General features: G+C 48.0%; 1 protein-coding gene across 2 annotated transcripts in view; it reads right to left on the bottom strand.

Moving 5' to 3' along the window:
- The window catches only part of CASQ2 (calsequestrin 2), a 47,909-nt gene extending 43,416 nt beyond the window's left edge, over positions 1–4,493 (bottom strand). Inside the window, exon 1 of one of the 2 annotated variants that reach the window (XM_036235057.1) lies at positions 4,060–4,493. In XM_036235057.1, coding sequence (XP_036090950.1) covers positions 4,060–4,293 — 234 coding nt within the window. In that variant the 5' untranslated portion in view covers positions 4,294–4,493. The remainder of the gene's footprint in view (positions 1–4,059) is intronic. The other variant, XM_016124348.2, reaches the window with a different exon arrangement.
- Between the last annotated feature and the right edge of the window lie 18,508 nt (positions 4,494–23,001).

Below are 23,001 nucleotides of genomic sequence, written 5' to 3'. Positions count from 1 at the left end.
CACTGATCTAGGCGATGGGGTCCTGCGGGGAAGAGAACAGTCTTTGCCTCTGTGGATTTTACATTCTATAGGGTGTCATACAATGTGCATTACATCAGCCAAGTGGTGTGAGGACCAATACAGCAGGACAGAGGACGAACGGAGTACCTGGGGAGTGCGATTTCTATAGGTGGTCAGGGAGATAACTTCTTTGAGAAGGTGACATTTAAGCATAGAACTGAGTTCTTATCATTAAAAGAATATCCCTTTACATACCAGGGGCTATGTCATTTGCATTTTGTAAGTATGCAGTGAATAAATATTTGATGAATAACTCAAAGAATGAATATTTCTATTTGGGTGTTCACTTATGAAACACCAGTTTGCTCAAAGAAGCATTCCCGTAGTTTTCTGTTAAACATGTTAACATCTTAGTATTCCATGTTTATGTACCTCTCGGGTTCTCAGGTTTGTCATTTATTTGAGGGCAAAGGACAAAATGACACAGCAACCAAACAGATACCTTTTCTCTCTTTCTTACTGGACCCTGACCAAAAATTACTTAGACACCTTCTGATTTGGCCTTAGAAACTTCCCAAGTAAGATAAAACTTCCCATGGTCCCAGATCACCCCCTTCCAAGGAGGTCCAAAGTATTAATCACCGACTGTGTGAGGGGACAGCGGGAGAACCCTGGGGGGCCTGGCTGACTCCCAGAGTAGACCTGTACCCCTGCAGCCCCAGGACCAACTTAACATGCCAGCCATTCTCCAGATCGGAGGTATGCTGACAGGTCCAGCACCATCCACTCAGGAGAGTCAACAGACCGAAGGTCGAGCAGGTGCAACAAGATTCTGGTCATTGGAAAATGTCTCCAGCCCAAGAGACTGGTACACCGCTTTGCAAACTTTAATGTGCTTGTAAGTCACCTGGGGCCCCTGTTTAAATGTAATGAGCATGCAAGCGATGCCCTCGCCGCCCCTCTGGGGTCCACATGTTGAGCATCGAGGCTCAAGTGGTCTACAGACTCGGCTGCACATTAGAATAACCCTGGGAGCTCTTAAAACACTGGTACCTGGATATCATCCCTTACTCCACGGCCAATCAAATCGTATCTGGGGAGTGGGGAGGATGAGACCCAGGCTCTAGTACCTTTAAAACCTCCTTTGGTGATTCCAATAGGTAGCCAAAGTTGAGAATTATTGCAACTGGCCAAGGACACATTCTAAATTTCCAGCGACTAGGAATTAGCATTTGAAAAGCACTGGCCATATTTCAGACACTCATTTAGGCATTCTACATCAATTCATTTTCTAAATAGGACCTGGCATAACAAAATGATACCTGATATATGTACAGCTTCTTATAATTTTACAAGAAATTCATAGTCTGCTCTCATTTCATTTATTTTTTAAATTCACGAACATAGAAATTACACAGTTGATTTTCTGGACGAGTAGAATGAGGTGCATATCTGTAACCAGCCTTAGATCAAAGAGTATGTGTGGGAGAAGCCCGGGCACCCTGTCCTCCCGCGACCCGGGTGTCCCAGGCGCTGCTCCCTCACCTGGGGCTGGGTATATGAGGACGGCCACGCTCATAAAGTGCATATACGAGTCCTGTCAACGACACCGCGCACATTGCAGAGTCTGAAGAGGTGGGGTCACTCCCAGGCAAAGACATTTTCTCTGATACACAAAAAAGACTGAGGCCTGAGCATAGACGGGAGCTCGGTCTGTGAGGGCCCTCGGCAGACTGCGAGCAGGGGCGGCAGGAGACTCACTCCCGCAGCCGCAGAACCCAGAGGCCTACGTGGCGCGGGAGTTTTGATTCTGCCAGAGATGATGGAACCAGCCTCCCCTTTCCCCACAGGGCCTAATGGATCACCTGTGCCAGAGTCACCATCTAAAAATCATTGGAAAATAATCTGCCTACCGTGCTGAAACACTGGCCGTAACAGTAACCACTCCTGCTGGTAGACAGGCCATCCCGATAATTTTTACATGATGACCCTTCCATGGGAGAGAGCTGCCGGGCCGGTCCTGTGTAGATGGCAGCAGCTTTTACGTGGAGAGCTGGAGTGGGACCTCCTTTAGCAGGAAGAGCAGGAGGTCCCCACGGAGGGGATGCGGAGGGGCAGCCTCGGACCTCCCGCCCCACCTGGGGCCTTGATAAAAACCAGCAGGCGCTGCAGGTCTCCCTGGTGCCACTCTCATTTCTGGGCCGGGACCCCGGATTGCCGAGGTCCAAGGGACCTAGCCCACTCTAAACAAATGAACCCATTGCCTCTGTTCCCGGTGCGGGAAGGTTTGCTCGCTGAGCTTCCACTTGCTGACTTACGCATTCATGTGTTTGTTCTCTCTCCCCACACCCCGCTGACGCCGACTCCAGCTTGAGGTGCCACCGGGGCGTCACCCACCTCCTGTGCCAAACTTCCTTCCCCCTCGTCAGTCTCTGCCGGGCACTCTTGGATCAGAGGTGTCTGAGGGGATAGGAAACCCAGGACAGAGTCCCTTCTCATGATTTTGCCTGGGGGCCCAGAATTCATCTTTGGAGGAGCTATATCCCTGGGGGTGGGGGAGGGGGAGTGTGTGCGTGTGCGTGTATAATAGGGAATCAGAAATGGCGATTATTTGCCTGCGCTGGCATTTCTTTGGCGTTCTAAGCGAACTGGATCGCGATGAGCACATACCATAGAATCCTTATGCCTTCGATCCAATTGTGCATAAAAATATCTCTCAGTGCGTGAGTGGGGCAGTTTGAGGTGGAGACGGTAGGGCGAGAGGGGACTTCACGGGCTAAGCGGCAGCCGTGCTGGGGGCCGTCCGGGTTTTCCCAGCCCGCGACTCTCCCGTGTACCCACCGCAGAGGCCTAAGAGCGGCCCCTGCTTTCTGCCTCCAGCCCACAGCGGGAACTGAACTTGCGCGTTCAGCCCTCAGGACGGGAGCTGTGGGAAAATACAGTGGTAGTCGTGGTGATTTTAAAAACGCTCAGCTTATTGTCAGCTCGAGTTCTCTGTAACGACCACACTGCCATAATCCCTGTGAAAACAGGGATTTGTATGATGATCGGGAGACACGTAGGATTCTACAGGGCTTTTTAAATTATCAGAGATATTTTGATGCATTCGGGGCGGCTTTCCTGGATTTTGTGATAGTCGTTTTTGTTTTGAGAATTCAAATCCGCGTAGATTTTATGTGGTAATTTTGTTAATCGAAGCATTAGATGAAGCGGAGCTTTCTGATGGTGCTGATTAGTAATAAATAGCTGTGATTCTCAAATAGCCCTTTTCACAGACTTGCGCCCTGGCTGGGCTGGGCGCGGGGCCTGACAACGGATCTTGGCGACTGCTAGGATTCCTGGCACTCTCGGGTGCTCCCGAGTGTCTGTGATCTTGAACTGTCCGGAGGAGCTGCAGGGAGAGCTCCCGGGGCGCTCACACAGGATTCGAGAACGGGCCCCCAGGCCGGCTTTACAAACAGCCACGTAATGCGGATAAAATAAGAACTGACTTCACTGTCTGCCCTGAACTCACACCAAGAACTTTCGTGGGGCGGTGGGGATAATTCCCATTAATCGGTGTGCAGCTAACGATCTTCACACATCCACACTGTGTGATGCTGACTGAAACCAAACCACGAGAGGAGGGACTGGCTTAGTGACATTCCCCAGCTGACCCAACAGGAGAGGCAAGGTCACAGGACTCGGGACAGAGCAAACCAGGGAATTAGCACGCAGAAGGAAACCCGCCAATGACCCCCGAATTTCACGTAGGCCAGTCTTTCTACACAGTTTGAACATTCTCTCGGAAAAAGAGTGGCCGGCCCTACCACCCTTGAAAAATCCAGAGAACCACCAGGTGACAGACTTTAAGTCAAACCTACGTGTTGTGCAGCGCATGCCATTGACCCCACTTGCAGAGCCCGGGCCCACACCTGCTGTTCACACATCCCAGCTTTGCAATAACATCTTCATGAGACTGGAATGCAGCGAGATGTCGGCATCGACTTCAGGGTGCGTCCCACCCCCGGGCCAGCCTGAGCCCACCGGGACAGCCTGCTCAGCGTGTCCCCTGCTTACCTCAAGCACGATTTCTTTCAGTTGGAACTGTTTCTGCGCGATTTTATCTGAGGACACGGGCTCGTGGTAGTAGAGGCAGAGCAGGTCGTATTTCTTCAACACCTGCTTGAAGTTCTTCTCGGTGAGACTCACCACGCGGTCCTTGCCGTCATACGTGGGGAAGTTCAGGCCCTCTTCTGCCCTGCAGGAGGACAGAAGGCAGACCCCCACGACAAACAGATGAGTCCTCTTCATCTGGGAGACCCTGGGTTTTCTTTCCCAGAGATACTGAGCGCAGGAAAGTGGAGGGGAGACTGGTAGGGGGCTTGGTGAGAGGCGTGGGGGGCAGAGAGGCCGACTCCGTCTCTCCTGCCCTTGCTGGGCCCCAGAGCTGACTCTTCGCCTCCTCGCGTCCAGCTACTGTAGTCACGGGCTCAGGAAGAGAGCGAGGCGCGCGCACACATGCGTGCGTAGACCGGGAGCCAGGCTGGGCGGCCAAACCCCAGATACCACGCATAGCTCTGCCCAGCCCCTGTCTCATCGGGAGCTCCATTTTTAGGATACACTTGTTTCAGGCTAAAAATAAATCATGCAATGAATTAAAAAGTTTGCTATGCCACTGTTGAGGGATTCGCTGATATGGTCCGTCAGAGGGGTGGAGAGGGAGGAGGCTCCGGGAGGACAGAGGAGAATGTGTGCACGAACTAAGGAGGCCGCGAGGTCAAAGGAGAGACAAACTCAGAGCGAGGAAGAGAGAAGGGGAGGAGAGAGCCGGGCCATGGCACCAATAAGCAGATGGAGATGTTGGGACATAGTGTGCCACGCAGACATCACCGAATCGTTCTGTTATCTAGGGAGGCAATTCAGCCTGTCCCTTGCTGGGGACAGCTCGTCCGTCCCCCTGCCCGCTCACTGCCAAAGGAGAATAAAAGGAGCCCAGAAGTGGACTTCGCATTCTGCCTTTCCTGTCTCTTGTCCTCTCTTCTTAGAAACCCAGCCCTGGCTGGTCACCCGCCCTGCTCACATGGCTCTGCCAGTCATTGGGTGAAGGGTAACAGGGACACCCTTTCCTGCCAGCCCTCCACATAAAGGGCTCCAGGGGCATCAGCCCACCCACGCCCACAGCTCCTCCTCTCCCACCCCTGACCACAGCCGAACTCTGCCACCGTTGGGAGAACCCGTCCCCATTGTAGAAGTGAATAAAAGTTCACTGAGGTTTCTCACTATCATCCCTGTCATATTTCTCTTTTTACACTAACCCCTAATGTACTCTTACGCCTTTCCTCTTTGTTAGAGCCAGACTGGTACCGAGGGTCTGGAAGCTGGACAGATGAGAGTTCAAATCCTCCTTCTGCCTTTTAACAGCTGAATGACCTTCAGAGGGTCACTCGCCCTCTCTGATTCTCGGCTCCCCCCGCCCCCATGCCAACTGGGAATGATTGTAACTATATCGTAAGTTTGGGCACACATAGATGGGAAAGCGTGGTGCAAAGCAGGTGTCCAAACACGGTCACCAGTGCACTTATTTCATTCTCACTGGAGATGCTGGAACATAGGTTATTGTCATAATTACTTCCTAACGGTAATGGCTTGTGAACGCTTTCCTGACCATTTTCTCCCTGATTCCAACAGGCAATTGAGACAGAAGTGATTAGTGCTCATTTCACAGGCGCGCTCGCTGAAATTCAAAGACATTAGCAACCTGCCTGGGACTGTGGACTGACTGTCAGCGCGAGGACTTCGCTCTGCCCCGGAGCCTGGTGCTCCCGCATGCTTCGCCTCTGACTCAAGGCAACACCCCTGCAGACTTCCATCTCTGAGGCGGCTTCTTGACCGTCTCTTCTGGTCAAACACCAGTTTCCCTCACTCTTTAGAGTAATATATGGCTCTTATGAATTGAACCAAGTTTTTATCTTCCCTCGGTTGGGAAAATCAGCCTTGGAAATAGCGAGGACTCTGTTATGAACAAGGGTTGTGGGGACAGAAGGAAAGAAGTTCCGCGGGCTACGCGAGTGACATCAGGCCTCTGCGGCTGCCTTGTGCTGACAGTAAGGCTGGCTAGGACTCGTCTCCAGGCACGTTCGTGTCCAGGAGGCCAGGCCCTTGGAGAACTTGTCATCGAAACCCATGATAGCATTCAGTTCTTCCTAGTGGTGAAGTCTCTATGCTTTAGATGTTGGAGCCAACAATACCCATTCTAAGGCTTTCCAGGTCACTGGCAAACATGTGAGATCTCTGGTTTCTTTAGAAAAAAAAAAAAATTGGGGGGCGGGGCAGATTTCTGAGCAAAACAATGTAGGTCTTATCTTTTCAAGGTCAGCTTCCCAAACTGTTCCCTGTTGTGCCAATCTTGTTGGCTTATCTTTATTTAGCATTTGCTCTACTTTTCTTACTATATAAGGGTTTTTTTTTTCCATGTTACTGAAAAATTGGGAGATATTTAAAGTCAGAGACTTTGAATTTCCTACTGACTTGCAACTGACAAAAAAGTACCAAGGCAAAGGGATAATTATTTAAAATTTAGTCTAGCCCTCAACTCTGGCCTATGACTAACTGAGCATTAATAGAAAAAAAAGCCCCAGTGTAGAAAGTTCCCGTCCCCAGGTCCTGGACTCTATTTGGGGCCTCGCAGCCCCAGCCCTGAGGGTGGCGTGACCACTGACATATGCTGTGATGATCGGGTTTCCCACTGTCCATGGGAGGACCTCAATTTGTGTCCTGCTCTTAATAAGAATAGGTTTTCGTGACCTGATTACTGTGTACCAGCCTTTTCTCTGGCTGCCTTTTATTTTTCTATTTTTGTTTTACTTTGCCCAATTGCTCACCAAGTTTAATTTATTTATTTTCTAAACAGGGAATGCTTCTGACATTTCTGAGTCAACTATATGCACCTAACAAATCAGCTGTTTCATTCCAGACTTAGCTGTTGCTTGAGGCATCACACACTCCTGGTTTATGAGTTCATGCTAAAGAACGTGTATCTTTGTGTGCTGTTAGCAGGGTGTTTTGTTTTATTTTGTTTTGTTTCACTTTTTTGAATAACGGATAAAACAAAATAAATAAATCAATACACGTATATGTTAATGATTTTCACGATGTATAACGTAGGCTCCTTGTTTTGCTAACGATTTCTGGTCTATCACTAGAACCCCTTCAACTAACCTTGCCCTTGCATTTGTTTCTTCTTGACAGGTGGCCAAGTGATTTTGCATATACTATTTAATTTGACCGTCACAGCAATCCGTTTTATAGATGGATGAGGATTTGAAGCTATGGTCTCTCATTAATTTGTTAATTAAATAAATTTGCATGGAGCTTCTTCTATGTGCCAGGCACCTTCTTCTGGGTACTGGGGAGTAGATGAACTGTAAACTGGAACTCACTGGGCTTTCATCCTGGAGGGGAAAACAATCAAACAAAATGCGGTGTGTGCATGTGTGCGCGAGCGCGGGCGCGCACGTGCTCAATTTGACATTGAATAGAAGCACGAGCTCTGAAGAACGACTGAGAAAATCAAAGGAGAGCCTGTGACCGTGGGTCGGGGTGGGGGGTGCCTCTTGGGCCGTGTCCAGGCAGCACCTCTGAGGCAGGGACACAGGAGCAGCAGGGGGTGCGGCAGAGAGTGCGCGGCGAGGCCGTCCCGCTCGGCGCCCGAGCAGATGCCACCGCCAGAGGGGGCTGCGTCGCCTCTTCCTTCCCCCTCCGCAGCATCGGTTTCCGCGCAGACTTTTTTCAGTTAATAAAGGACGTGGGTTCGCACCTGCACTGGCGGGTCTACGGGGCGAGGAGACCTACCTGAGCGACCCGGAGTCACCCAGCGTGAGACAGCCGTGACCCGCGTGCCGGCTGCTGCGACAGCGCCCGGCGCTGCGACCTTGGTCAAGTCACGTCACCTGTCGGCCTGCGCATTTCCAATTCGTGGGCAAGAGGGTCAGACTCACTGGTCTCCTGCGGCCCCTCTCGGGCTCTGAGGCTTTAAATTCCGTTCGGTCCACAGAGGACTGTCTCTGACCGGGCTGGGCCCGGCACATTCCACCGGGTTGGGACAGTCTGCAGGGCGTCGCTGGGAGGAGGGGGCCGGGGGGCGCGACTCCACGGGTCCAAGGTCGCCTCCTCCCCAACGCCAAGACCGAGGGCGTCACCGCGTCCGAAAGCCCCTTCGTCAGCTAAAGAGCCCCACACAGTGGACAAAGCCGAGTATGACACCTGCCTTTGTTTCGTCCCCTTTCTCCCTCCCATTAGGCCACTGGCCTGGGAAATACAATACAGCCTGTTGGCCTGGTAGCGAAAGTTCCAGAAACGCTTCTGGCTCCAGCCCTGTGCTCCCCGGCCGCAGGCCTCGTCTGCTCCGTTCCGAACAGGCCTGTTCGCAGCCCAAAGGCCTCCTTTCCTGTTTACTCTGAGTATCAGACAGCCTCGGAAACTGCTAGACAGAACCAAGCAGAAAAAAAAATCAACGCTGAGTTGAGAAACAGCCCCACGGCTCTGCCAATAACAATTCCAGGTTTTGACAAATGTCACTTCTCAGGGAGGCCCTCGGCCGCGACACGGGGCTCATTACCGCCCCTTACAAACCCTGCTTCTCCCTGGAAACGCTCTCCCGCTGGTGACCCTTTCACCTGGACTGAGCCTCCTAAGCAGCCGGAGGCATATCATTCCTCACGACCAGCCTCGCCTACAGTAGTTCTCATTAAATATTTACTGAATACATTTGATGCACTTCTTTTGTACCAGGCTTTATTTTAAGTACTTAACCAATTTAACTCCTTTATTCTTAGCAATGCTATGAGGTCGATAATGTTAGTATCTCCATTTAACAGATGGGTAAACAGAGGCACAGAGGGGTTAACTAACGTGCCTAGGGTCACACGGCTAGTAACAGCAGAGCCGGGATTTGAATCCAGAGGATGGGAGGCTTTGTGTCTGTTTTCTGCCAGCTAGATGCCTCTCACAGGGCGATGATAAAGTCACTAGGACAAACCAGGAATCACTTCCCCATAGTAGACAGCTGCCCATCTGGGCACGGGTCATGAGTTTTGGCCCTGTGCCAGGTCACCTTTTGCTTTCTGAGTATATAAGAGGAAAGGGAAGAAGAAAACTAAGGTTTTCAGTGCTCACTATGAGCCCCTCACTGGGCTCATCACATGTTATACATCGTCTCATTTAAATCCTACCCAACTGGCTATTATTCTTTCCACTTCACAGATGAGGAGACTGAGGTTCAGCAAAGTCAAGTCATCTGCCTGTCACACAACTGGTAAGTAATGGAGACTGGATTTGGATCCTGGTCTGTCTGACTGGTCCTGAGCCCAGGCTTCCCTGTGTAAGAAGAGGGAGCCTCCTCTGTTTCCCTCCGAGACAAACAAAAATGGGAAAACTTAGATTACCCAGAATTTACATGATAAAAAAATAAAGGGAAACCAGGTATTTCTACGGGAAAGAACAAGAAGACCAATTGGAAGAGGGGGAAAAAGGAAAAGAAAAAGAGGAATCTATTTCAGAAGAAAATGTACACAAGAACATATAAATGAAAAGCTTAAGGTTAATTTGTCCTGGAACTAGAAGGACGATATAGACTTCTTAGGGGGGGAAAAAAAACAGTAAAAAAAAAAAAAAAACAGAAAAAAACCTGGATCTAGAGTTTATATCAAGTGTACAAACCGGGGACTGCGGCAGAAAGAATGATGTCCCCACTCCCCAAAGATGTCCAGGTCCAATCCTCAAACCTGTAAATGCGTTACCTTACGTGGCAAAAGGAACTTTGCAAATACGATTGAATTAATGATTAAGGACCTTGAGATGGGAGAGATTGACCCGAATTATCCCCATGTAATCAAAGGAGGGGCAGGAGGATTAGAGTGAAAGAGGTGTCATCGCAGAAGCAGAGGTTGAAATGATGCAGGGCCACCAGCCAAAGACTGAGGGCAGCCTCTAAATGGGGACGAGGCAAAGAAACAGATTTCCCCTAGAACTTCCAGAAAGAATGCAGCCCTGCCAAACCAGTTCAGACTTTTAACTTTCGTAATTGTAAGACAATAAATGTGTGTTGTTTTAACCACTAAGCCTGTGTTAATTTGTTAACAGCAGCGCTAGGGAACTAATACAGAGGGAAAATCAGTGAAAACTGACTCCCGAAGTGAAGAAAAGCTGCCTACCCTATGGCCTCGGCTGGTTTTTTTTCTATAAAAATAATCTATATCTGCTCCTGGCCCCATCGCCTGCAATAAACAGACGACAGAACAGTTTAGCACAGCAAAGTTGATCCGACCCTTTTACATTTATAGTTCCTTTGAACCCCACGTAGGATCTGGGACAAGTGTCTCTGTGGGCCAGTCACTCACCTGCCAAGACCTCTAAAATAAGAGAAACAAATTGAATCAGCATACCTCTACTTTTTTGACTTAACCTTTTTGTGGAAGTAAATAATATCTCAAAAACCTCTCCTTAGGAATTAGAGGGGAAAAGTTGCTATCTTTGTATAATGTATTTAAAAGGCAATGATTTTCAAATATTAATTACAGATTCTATTCTAAAGTTCGTTTTAACGTCATTTCTAATAATAATCATTACATAGAGAATAAATTATATTTTAAGTTAATTTCTAATTGATTCATTCTGTCTAATTTAATTAATTATTCAAGAGAAAGAGCGACTTGTTAACAAATGTTTAAATGGCATTGTGGTTTGGGAAGCAAATATATATATAAAAAGTGAAATTATTTTCTTTCGTAATATATATTTTTTAATTGATGTACAATACCCCAGCTTTTTTTTATCTCCTTTTTGGTGCTTACTATCTCTCTGAGATCATGTATTCTCTCCCGAAGTCCACTGAACATCATTACAGCCAGTGTTTTGAGCTCTGTCTCTAGTAGGTTGCTTGCCTCCAATTCGTTTAGTTCTCTTTTTTTTTTTTTTTGGAGTTTTCTCCTGTCGTTTCATTTGCAGCACGTTTCTTTGTTTTCTCATTTTAATTGCTTCTCCGTGTTTGTTTCTATGGATTAGGATTAGGAAGATTTGCTCTATCTTCCAGCCTTGGCCAGGTGGCCTTATATAGTAGGTGTCTCAGAAGCACAGTCTCCCTGGTCACGTGGACCGGGTGCTCTGGAAGTGTCCCTTATGTGAGTTGTGCGTGTTCTCCTGTTGTAGCTAAGACCTGATTGCTGTCAGCACATCAATGGGCGGGACTGACTCTCGGGCTAACTGGCTGTGGGGATTGGCCACACCCACACGGTATGAGCTGCTGTACAGGGACTGACCCCACAGAGTGAGAGTCTCCCCAGAAGTCTCATGGCCCTGTTGAGACCACCCTTTGGGTATGCCTCTTATGGGCTTAGTCAGGTGGTCTGACACCAGCCTCCGACGTGTTGGTTCTTTGGCCCTTGGGAGGGACTCTCATGTAGTCCAAGTTCAGCCTCTGCCTTTGATTGTTCGTGCTACCTGGCAGGAGCTACAAAGTGACTTGCGGATGATTGCTGCCTATGCTGGACCTGGAGGCAAATGGGAAAGATCATGCTGCGACCGAGGTCGGTTACCTTCAGTACTAGGCCTGGGGTGGCTTAGCAAAAGGACCAGTGCACCTCAAGGCCTGGGGCTGCCTGCCAGCTGCCCGTATGACCCCACAGATAGGAGAACTTAGAGTGATATGTGAGTTGAGTGGGGTTGGGAGCCAGGATGTCACAGGGGTGAAGTGAACAAATTTCACCTGGCCAATGCAGAGTCAGGTTTCATGCCAGTGCTGAATTTACAACTTCCTGTAAAACTCTCAGATTGCAGCGAAGCCAGCCGCTGTCTTCCTCAGGCCCTCAGACCCCCATGATCTTCCCAAAAGATATTGAAGCTTAGGCTAGCACCAGTGGTTCACCACCAAAAGTCTCCCCTGAGATGTGTGGGCTTCGAGCAGGCCATGTGAGCTGAGGGCTTCAGCCTGCCAATAGATGCTTGCCCAGGGAAGTAGCAGGATGAGGCTGTCTGCTGGCAATGGGCTACTTCCGGCAGTTCGTAGGCTGGGTGGGGCGGAGCCCCAGGGAGACATGGGATTGGCTGATCTCACAAGCCAATGCGGCTTCAGAACTGGCCGCAAGGGGGAGGGTTTAATGCAAGCAAGATGGCGCCCACGCGAAGGCTGCCCTGTGCGGGGGACGAAGGAGCAATGGCGGCTGTCCCTCCAGCTCCTGCCCTGGCACCACGCACCTCAATCTTTTGCTGTATGTTGCCCATGCCTCCTGAGCCAGTGACCCTCCGTCGGAGCCCAGGGTGAGTGTCTGCGAGTGAGCGAGTCTGTGTGCGGGCCTTTCAACAGGACATTTGGGTTTTGGGGTTTTTCTCCTTCACGCTCAGATGGCCAGAGTCTCCACTGGTTTGTACAGTTAGATGTGTGGGAAATTCTCGTCCCGGGACTGGAACCCTGGGCTGGGGAGCCCCTGTGTGGGGCTAGGGCCTCTCATCCCTTGAGGGGGGACTCTGCAGCCGCGCTCTTCGCTGCGGGATGAGGGACCAGCCCGTTTTGTGTCACTGTCTCTCCTACTGGACTCGATGTGGCTTTTTCTTTATATCCTCAGGTGTATGTGTTATGATCAACTAGACCAGGTAGTTCTCCAAGTTGTTCGTTTTATATAATTTGGTTGTAATTTTAATGTGGTCATGGAAAGAGGCAACTCTGCTTTTACCTAGCCCACGTTGAGCGGCCTTGTATCAAAAACCAAATTCATTTTAATTATAACAATATATTTTAGATTCCGGCTTTAGAAACTTTGGATATATTCAGATATGTAAATTAGTACTCGAGTTGATAAATTAAACTTGGGGAGTTATGAAGATCACTTCCAGGTGCATTTGCAGAAGTAATTGATATGTATATGCTTCCTCTAACTTGTGTTTCAGCACTGAGCTTCCTTGGATTTCTTGTCTTTGTACAATAGTGTATTACAGGCACAAATTAGAAAACATGATGAATAAGGTAAAGAATAAAGATATAAGGTATAAGAATCAAGGCAATTGAGAGCTCTACAAAAGCCAAAACCACGGTGGCAGCTGAGTGAAAATATGAGTGTCCGAGGCAGGAACTGCTCTCTCTGCCTCCACATAGGGCCACGTGTGCCAATATTTAATGGGAGGTGCTGAAGCAGTTTTATTTTTAAGTGGCAAGATATTTAAGTTAGCACTTCAGGTACTTCTGCAAAACAAAGGTTGTTGTTTTTTTTTTTTTTTTTTTTTTTTTTTTAAAGGCTCTGTGTCATTGTTATGAGCACTTGGAACATTGTCACACACACCCCCAGCTGAGAAGTGTTGCAATAATAGATCATGTTTAGGGCTCACCATGTGCCAAGCGCTGTGCTGAGCACTTTACACACAAGAGCAGATATATACCCTCGGATACCCTGAGAGATAGGCCGCGTGATTATCCACAGTTCAAGGATAAACTGAGGCACAAAGAGATGAAATTCCTTTGTCCATCGCCACACATTGATAAGTGGGGAAGCTGGGATCGAGCAGCTGGTATTCTTGCACCCTAAGCCTCTATTAAGTGCTTGGGGCAATTTTTAATATAAATAATGGCTTTTGGCTTTGTAGCTAAAATGTTGGATTTCTAGCAGAGGTTCCTGGATTTCGCACCAAGCTCTGATCTCAGAAAATGTGATTGTAAGCGCTATCACTTCTGAGGCTTAAGACCAGAAAGGAGGCTAGATCAGTGTGGTTCTCAACTAAGAGTGATCTGACAACCCAGGAGACATTCGGCAACGCCCGAAAACGTTTTTGATTGTCACAATTCGGTGGGAGGGGTTTGGGACATTACTGTCACCTAGTGGATAGAAGTCAGTGATGCACTAAACTTTCTAGAATGTTCAAGACAGCTCCCATAACCAGGAATTGCCAGATCCAAAAATGTCACTAATGCTGAGGTTGAAAAACTTGGCTAGACTGAAACAGAGCTTCCTATGTGCAGATTGAGACTCCCTCTGTGAACATTTTCCGGGGTTTTGGTCTTTGTGACTTGAGTAGCAGTAATCTGAACCCTGCTCACAGAACCTGATGAATGTGTGACTCAGCTTCACTCCTCGTTTGGTACCTGAGCACTAGCTCTGCCTGTGTCTTCAGCCCTGGCTGTCTAGCTTATTGTTCTTTATAGCCATCTCCCGGCCTCACGGGCTGCAGGATAAGTTTAGATTGAGAAGAACACATAACTGTTGCAGAACAAGTATTCGTGGCAGGCCTGACACTTCTGCCTTTCCTAGGGTTATGCTTTCATGCGGTCCTTTGATTACTTTCCCTGCCTGTCCTGTTGGCTGGGTCCTCTGGCGGTAGCTACCCATTCTTTGAAACTCCCTGATTATCTGTCTTCAGCCCAAGACCAGCTTGATGAAGCTGTGAGATTTTGTCCTGCAGCAGAGTTCTCAAGCCCTAAAAAAAAAAAGGCGGACACTTGGCCAAAGTGGCGCATGGGGCAGATGCTTCTGGGATTGGCGCAGTGGCACCTGAAACCCGCGGGCTCGCAGGGATGACGTCCTCTAGGTCACCATCTCAGCAATGCTCCAGGAATAGCCACTGTATCGTGCAAAGCGCTGTCTGCGTGTGTAACATCCAGAAACATTCTTTTGCCACTCCTGTGGAGGGCAAAGGGACTGCTAATCCCTCTCTGACTCATAACTAAAACCAGCTTCCCAAGTGGTTGCAGAACTTGAGGGAGGGGGTCTCATGGCCACAAATACTTCCTGCACCTGTTTGTGGCTCCGACAAATTCCTGCATGTTCAGTTAACATTACTCACTTCGATTTTACAGATGAGGCTCCTTAAACTCACAGACGTTGAGTGACTTTCCTGAGGTGACACAACTAATGAACTAGATGATCCATGTATATATGTTTCAAACTCCCTACTCTTTGCTAGGTTAGTTCAAGAAATTGCATGACCTTATTAAATACTGGGCAGGACTAGTCAGGTCATCAGCCTCTAAATGACAAAAATATATCCCCACTAACAAACTCAAGTGGAACTTCTAAACATAAAAAATAAAATATCTGAAATCAAAAATAGACTAGATGGGATTAAAAGCAGATTAAACATTGGAGAAAATAACAAGAAATCAGGAGTTAGGGGTGTGGGGATGGATGGATGGGCAGAGCACAGATTTTTAGGCCAGTGAAAATACTCTGCGTGATACTATGATGGTGGGTACAAGTTATCGCACCTTTGTCCAAACTCATAAAATGTATAACACCAAGAGCCAACCCTAATGTAAACTTTAGACTTTGGGTGATTATGATGTGTCGGTGTGGAGTGTTAAGGGGCCTACAGAAAGTTCTAGGCTCCCTGTTCCAACGAGAGCAGCTTTGCTTTTTATTCTGGGTTCCATTTTAGATTTAATGTGCTAGAAGTCTTCCACCACTGAAAAAGAAAATGAAGCAAAAAGATGTAGTCCAATTCCCTCATTCCCTTATAGGGAAAGGGAGGGCCACGGCCTACCCAAGGCACACAGCTGGGACGTGGCGGGCCAGGCGCTGAGCCCACGGGCTCTGCTTCCCAGGTGGGCCCTCTCCTGTCCGACTCACTGAGACTCTCGTGCCTTGTTCCCACATTACTCCATGTGCATTCTTCCAAAGCCAGTACCCTCAGGACAGTTTGCAAAACACCAAGTGTCACGTCCACCCCGTCTTTCTAAGAAACGCGTGATTGCCTAGGAACACGAAGTCTGTGTGGGGAGGGGGTTAGTTTACTGCTTTTCTTTATAGCATCTTTCACTTCTGAGCATTTCACAACAAAAATCATAAAGCACAGATGATCAAGCATCATACCTGGTATAGAAGTAACCTGATTATGGCAGCAGGTAGTCCTGAAGTTGCATTCTGCACCCACCTGGAGTCCTCCCTACCTGATCAGTGGCCCCTCAGCTCCCTCGCCAGCACCTTCAGTAAGGAGCAGGGGGCTCAGTCCATTGGAAGCAGCTCATTTCGCTGCTGGACAGCTCTGGTTACAGGTTTTTTAGGGGGATTGAGCATAAATAGGCTTCTATGTAACTTTCCCTTTCTGCCCCCAATTTGACCTGAAACCATAGGCAGCCAGTCCTAATCCCCACCAAAGCCTGACAAAGGTCACCCCATACTTTAACATTTTGATATGCCTAAAATGGCAGGTTCATCTCCTATGTAGGTTAGTTTCCTAGAAGAAACGGGACTTGGTTCTCATATCTGTTGCTACTCCAAATACAACTGATGGACCAGCAGTATCAGCATGACCTGGGAACTTGCTAGAAATGTGCTCTCAGGCCCGCTGAATCAGAATCTGCATTTTAACATGACCAGCAAGTGATTTCAGCCCATTCAAGTTTGAGGAGCGCCTCGCAAGTTGGAACCACCAGCCATGAGTGAGAACAGGGGAGAGGGCCCGGATGCCCTCTGAGGCACGGAGGAGGCCGGCCAGGGTTTCGGCTCTCCGTAGCGAAGCCTGATCACCTCCAGCATTCTCCCTGAGGAACAGTGTGAGAGCACGCACAACCCTGCAAGGTCTCAGTCTCTACAATTGCAGTGTTGGTGAACTTCGCCTGCCTCGGCTGGACCTGAAGACCTGCTGGACGCCTGGCGTGCGGAGCCCCGCCCTGACGGTCAGGACAACTGTCTGTACCTGTGGCGGCTTACCTTGCGGAGACAGGTCGACTGGAAGCATCTTTGTAGAGGATGGGTAGCATGCTGGAACTGTTATGCCGTCGTCTGACACATCGTGCTCGCCGCAAGGAGACTCTTCTTATAGGGCCAGACAGCAGCATCTTCCACGGAGTGAGCAGAGAAGAATGCCGGCAGGAGAATCCACACCAGGGGGCCTCAGAAACTGTGCCCCTGAGTGTCACCTGCCCCTGGGGGCTCTCACCCCAAGGGACACCAGTTTCCAGGCCCAAGGCAGGACAAATTGTTTCTCTTGGTTCATCGTAACACAGCTGAGACTCTGACATTTTCAAAAAGAATTTAACTAAATGCTAAGGGAGAACAAAAAGGAAATAAAAGCAGGCAATACAAACAGTGAGTTTCCAGAAGACTGGCTTCTGATCCTGAGATAACCACGTGCTGGCCGGAACAATGGTGTAAGAATTTGGATTATTATTGCTCAGCAAATATTCATTTCCTACCCCTTCCCACTGTGGGTGGAATACATCCCTGCCCCATTGATGTTGACCTTGACCTTGCGACTTGCTTTGACCGTTGCCATGTTAACGGACGCACCATGAACAGAGAGGTCTTAAGTGTGCTTGCGTGCCCTGCCTTTTCCATCCAGTGACCGCCGTGAGGAGAACATGCCTCGGGTGGTGCTGCCTCTTCAGCCTGGACCACTAGCATGGCACATGAAACCAAACCGAACCGAGCCTGAAGCCCGGAGCCCTGCCCAGCTGACCCACAGCCTGAAGCAGAGCCTCCCAGGTAGCACACTCTAGATCAGCCAAACTGCAGAAAAACCATAGATCATGAGCATGAGCATGAAGGCCGGTGTGAAGGCCACTGAATGCTGGGCTGTCTTATTTTTCAGCATCATTGTGATGACAGCTGACTGATAGAGATGATGCAGTGTCACAGGCCCCGTCTAAAATCCCTTCCTTGAAGCAAGTCCTGTCCATCCTATCTATTAATCTGCTGCCCAAGAGCTCTATCAGGACATCCTGATCTTGTTCCTATTAGCCAGACAACCAAGGGAAGCACAGGACCTGCCTCCAGCCCTCTGGGGAAGGGGGAGTTTACTGTCCTACACAGGAAGAACTTCCGCCTCATCACCTACCTGCACAGTGGAATGCAACTTTGCTTTCTTTCCATCGTTATTCCACTGTGCTATATACACCTGTAGTATAAAGTGTCTGAACCAGACAATCACTGGTGCAGTGAATACCAAGGCCTGCCGTTCCTGCAGCCTCAGAAGCCTTTGGGTGCATGCCGTCCGGTTGCTCCCCCTTCCCTTCCTCGTGGGGTTCACCCCACGTATCCTTCAGCTCTCAGCTCAGTTGTCACTTTCTCAGCGGCCTCCCCTACCCGGATCAAGTCTCCAACAATCTCTCCCATAACTCTTTGCTTCTTCACAGCACTTAAAGCTGCAATCTTGCGCTGACTTGTGGGAAGATTTGTGTAACGTCTAGTTGTCCCCCAGTTTCACAAGGCAAGGGCAAGCTTCCGGTTGCTCTGGCTCACCCCTGCATGCTCAGTGCCCAGCGTGCCCCCAGGAGGCCCCCAGCACGCGGAGCCCTTAGTAAACGTCAGGTGAATAGAGCATGCCCTTGTTCCTCTCCATCCCTCAGACGTGTCCTTTTCCTAGGCAATTATTTGTTTTCCTGGGCTTTCTTTCCTTTCTGTAACATTTTATCCCGCAGCTCATGAAATCATATGGTTCTGACCGTGACTGCAAGGTCCCTTCCAGCCCCCCAAGATCACACATGCAGGGACAGAAGTGGAATTGTCTCTCACAGAGAGGTCCAGTCACCTGCGTCTTAACTGTGAGGGCACACCCTTCACAATTAATGAAGAGGGAAACTGAGGCACATTGAGTAAACCCGCGTTTACTCAGCTGGCCATTGGCAAGTTGACAGGAACGGTTGACAGGAAATTGGTTCTGCCCTTTCGCGATCACTGTGGTCACACATTGTTTTCCTCCTCTAATGATGACTCTGGCACCAAATACCTTCGGTCTGAAATGCCCAATCCTCATTAAGCGCCGCGGCCTCAGAGGGTCCGGGGCGACTCGGGATGGGTTGGGAGCCGTCCACTGGCCAGGTGTTTGGGAGCAGCTGCCGCTTTCCCTCCTCTGTTTTCCCCCCCGACACTGGTTTTAACCCTCGTCGAGAAGGCCACCTTGTCTGGGACAGGGAGGTAATTTAGTCGCACGTCTGTTTGGCAGCTCCCAGATTGCCAGCTGAGCCTGATCACACAGTCCCGGGCCGGCCGGACGCGCTGCTGTCACCCGGGAAGCGGGAGGTGGCTCCAACTGCGAAACGCATTTTGGAGTTTCACTCCGGCATTTCTCAGTGGCCGGCCCAGACCCGGTTCCTGTGGGCCCAGGGCCCCCAGTGCCATGGTCAGTTTCAAGGCTACTGGTGCCCACTTTCTCTCTGCAGCAGCCGGTTCCGAGGACATAGCTCGGCTCTCATCTCCCCGGGGCCTCAGATCTTCCCTTTTCCTACGTGATCCTGGGGTTTCCTGCATTTTCTTTCCTTTCTCTGGCAAGAACAGCTTCCATTCACGAATTAACGCGTTTGACTGTCACACTCGGGGAATGCTTACTGAGGCCGCATGTGCCAGGAACTTGAGATGTAGGTTGAGTCAGACGCAGTTCTGTCCCTGGGAATTCTCACAATGGGGATGGAGACAGATAAGCAGCATAGTAAGTATAACAGTGGGAACTCAAGGGGAAAAAAATCCATTTTCCCAGAGGAGCAGAGCAGAGTAGGTCTGGGAAGGCTTCTCGGAAGACGTGCCATCTTGTTGGGCCTTCAAGAGGATAACTGAGGAGTCCCCCTCCCCTCTGCCCCAAATGAGTAATAATGATGAGTAAAAATTTCACTCAGTTTCTCTTTTTGATCACAAACTCTGCTTGGAGCATTTTGTGCTTCAGTTTTGTTGGGTATAAAAAAAAGTCAACTGACCTATCTGTGTTTATAACAAACTCCAAAGAAATATTTCACAAAACTACAAAGAATCGTTTATCACCTAGAAATGCTTTTGTCTTTTGACACAAATATTTCCCCATGTTTGGGGATCCCGCCCAGAAATACCATGGAGATCCGTCTCATTTTTGAAAAATCAACTATTTTGAGAACCGTTAGAGACGTTCACAGCAAACCTGAGGGGAAAAATACAGACTTGGTATCTTCCCACACATCAACATCCCCAACGAGTGGTACATTAGTCACAACGCATGAGCCTGCTCTGACACGCCGCTGTCACCCAAAGTCCGTAGCTGACATTAGGGTTCACTCTTGGTGTTGTACATTCTGTGGGTTTTGACAAAGGTATAATGACATGCGCCCGTCATTATGGTAGCGCAGGGAATGTTTCACTGCCCTAAAAACCCTCTGTGCTCCGTGCACTCGCCCGTCCCTGCCCGCCGCCCTCGGCAACCTGCTCCTTTTACTGTCTCCATTGTTTTCTCCATTTCATTTTGATTCTGCATATTCCACACTTTCAGAAGTCCTGGAAGAGTGAAAGGAGCCTCTCGCTCCTCCGGGATTGTCTATTCCAAATGCGTGTATCTGCCATGAAATATAAATGCATCTGCTCCTGGACAGTTTCCTTCTTTTCCTCGTCCCCCCGAGACTTGGGGCTCATGGCGCTGAAAGCTCAGGTGGTGGCATCTGGCCCTGAGAAGACATCTTTCCGTGCTCTGTTTATCTTTGCCTCAGTACCCTCATCATAGTAATGAGGATGGACGGAGGTTTAAAAGCAAATACGATCAAACAGGCCAGACCGCTTCCTAATCCAGCTTCCAGAACAAAAGACAGCGCTTCCCAGAATTAGCTCACCAGGGGCGAAACACCCTCATCTAGTTCTGTAAAACCTTTCACCTCTCTGAAAATATATATATATTTTTAAGTCTTATGCCTTTATAAGAACCCCTAAAAGAGAGAGCCTTCAATATTTGGACCACAGTTTTAAAAACTTCGTGACAATTTTCTTGGTCAGGAGTGCTTTCACAAACAAGACCATTCAAACTATAAACCTTATTAATTTTATAACTGGATGAGAGTATGAAATAATAGAAACATTCTTAACATATATTTAACTCTACTGTAGAGAGAGAAGATGCAATAAAAGGGAAAAGAATTTTATAGTTCACAGAATACCATTATTTTTCATCACAAAAATATTATTTGCACAGAAGATATCACTGTGCATGATAAAGGATTTCTAAAAATAGTACATTCTGTATAGTATATATAATAGATTTATTCTATGCACATAATATCTGCTTGTGTTGTATATCACATAGGCACACATTTTTTGTGAATGTATCTATAAAAACACATATAAACGTAATTTCACTGGTTGGCAGTCTCATCAATATGGCGATGTGAGTCCCGAGCCTGGCTTTCTTTGTATCTCAGTACATCAGGTCTCCGAGGCAGTGGAGTGGGAGCTGTCCCTTTTCTGAGTCCCAGAAGCCCAGGTTTGTGTTTGTGTATGGGGAGAGTTAATGAGAACAGAATGGCTTTCTTTCCCTCGCTTTCCCAATCCCATCTGTTCAAACAAAAGGCTGAAAGGGAAAGAGAACGGAGACCCTGCTGGTCAAGGGGGGAGGAATAATAGCACATATCCTTGGGCAACATTTCAGCACATGCAACCCCTTGATACTGCGCTGAAGCTTTTATTCAGACAAAAGGAAGTCGGGCCAATGTAGGTTCCATTTTTTAAAAAAATCATTATTAAAATAAAATACATTAGGCCCAAAGACTAGTTTTCTTTTTTCTTCGATGATTGCATTTGTAAGTCTAGATGAGAAAAATAGAAACTATATAAGGGGAAGAAAGAGCAATTTGGTTGTAGCGAAATCTGCCGAGTAACCCTCGTGTATACAGAGGTGTAGAAGATCCATTTTTATTTCCTTTGCATGAAGTTCAAGGTTGTAGTAATTAACATTATCACAAAAGGAGTAAAATAAGGCACTTCCTTCTCTTCCTAAGGGGAGTCCATGAAAATATTGTCATTTCTAGTGGGAGACAAGAAAACAGGTTGCCCTCTGCCCTTCGGGTCAATGGCTTGTCAACAGAAACCCGGCAAGCAACTCTCTGGAAGGTCAGAAGAACTTTCTCGGAGCAGTTCATTGAGGTTGACTGGCTTCTAGAGATGCTCATAGGGTACCCACGGGACACCTCGAGGGATTATTGTACAAGATGTGCAGATGCTGTGACGCACGGCGTTGCTTATCTAGCTGGGAGGAGAAAGACTCTCTGGATACCAGTTCACTAAATTCAGGCCCAAGCTATTGGACGCTCTTACTACAAAGCAGAAGGAGAATTTGCCATCAATGAACTTTCTTTCATCTGTATTACGAACCATATGTTTGAATAAATCAGTCATCACAATAGTTGTGTTGTCCTCATGTACAGACAGACTAACCATTCTTTTGCAAGTGCAGAAAATGAATTCCATCTTCTCTTCTTGAGTTAACTCTGATGCTATCACTCCTGTGACAAGAAAGATAAGAAAGAGATAAAGAGCGTCACAAACAGATTGCCAAGGAGTCAAGATGCTTAGGTCACTATATAATTGGGAAAGGAAAGAGACTATGTCTTCAAAATGTTTTCCAAAGGATGAAAAGAAGAAAGAGGAAAATAAAGAGCAAATGTAAGCATTAAGAAACGTCATAGTAGGATCTCTCAGGAATTGTGAATGTCCGAGGAAATTTTTTAAGGAAATGCTATTAGAGATCCCTACGACACAGCAGAAAATGGAGAGCTGACTCATTCCCCAGAAGACCCATCAGCTACCCATGAAAGGTGAACCAGACCTAAAATCTAAGGAGGCACAAACTCTGAAAATGTGAGCAATTTTGGTGGAGGGCAGGGACCTGAAGTTCATTGAGGACAAGTTTAGCAAATCTCGATCATCCTGAGAGCAATATTTTCTCATAAGTGTTCCTTTACATCGTGTCATCGATATCCGATTACACATGCAAATGAGAGGGAAAGCAAGAAAAAGACAGTCCAAAGTGGTGCTTGATCGAAACCATATTATCTGGCTTTCACTTGCATCATATGACTCCTTTTTACAATGCATTTTCTTTCCTCATTATTTATTTTTGCTTGGGCTTATTTTAAAATGAGTTTTATTCCCCAGGTACTTAGGTCAGTGAATATAATCCACAGAGAATATAATCCACAACATTAATTGGCGAGCTGAATGCATTGCCTACTCCATTTCCCTCCTCTTATCCCTAAAGGAAGAGAGGACTATAAATGTACCAACTTTTAGAATAGATGAGTTTTAAAGGATTGGCTAC

Source organism: Rousettus aegyptiacus, unplaced genomic scaffold (assembly GCF_014176215.1).
Source record: "Rousettus aegyptiacus isolate mRouAeg1 unplaced genomic scaffold, mRouAeg1.p scaffold_m13_p_17, whole genome shotgun sequence".
Taxonomy (NCBI): domain Eukaryota; kingdom Metazoa; phylum Chordata; class Mammalia; order Chiroptera; family Pteropodidae; genus Rousettus; species Rousettus aegyptiacus.
This window is presented reverse-complemented; position numbering and strand designations above follow the sequence as displayed.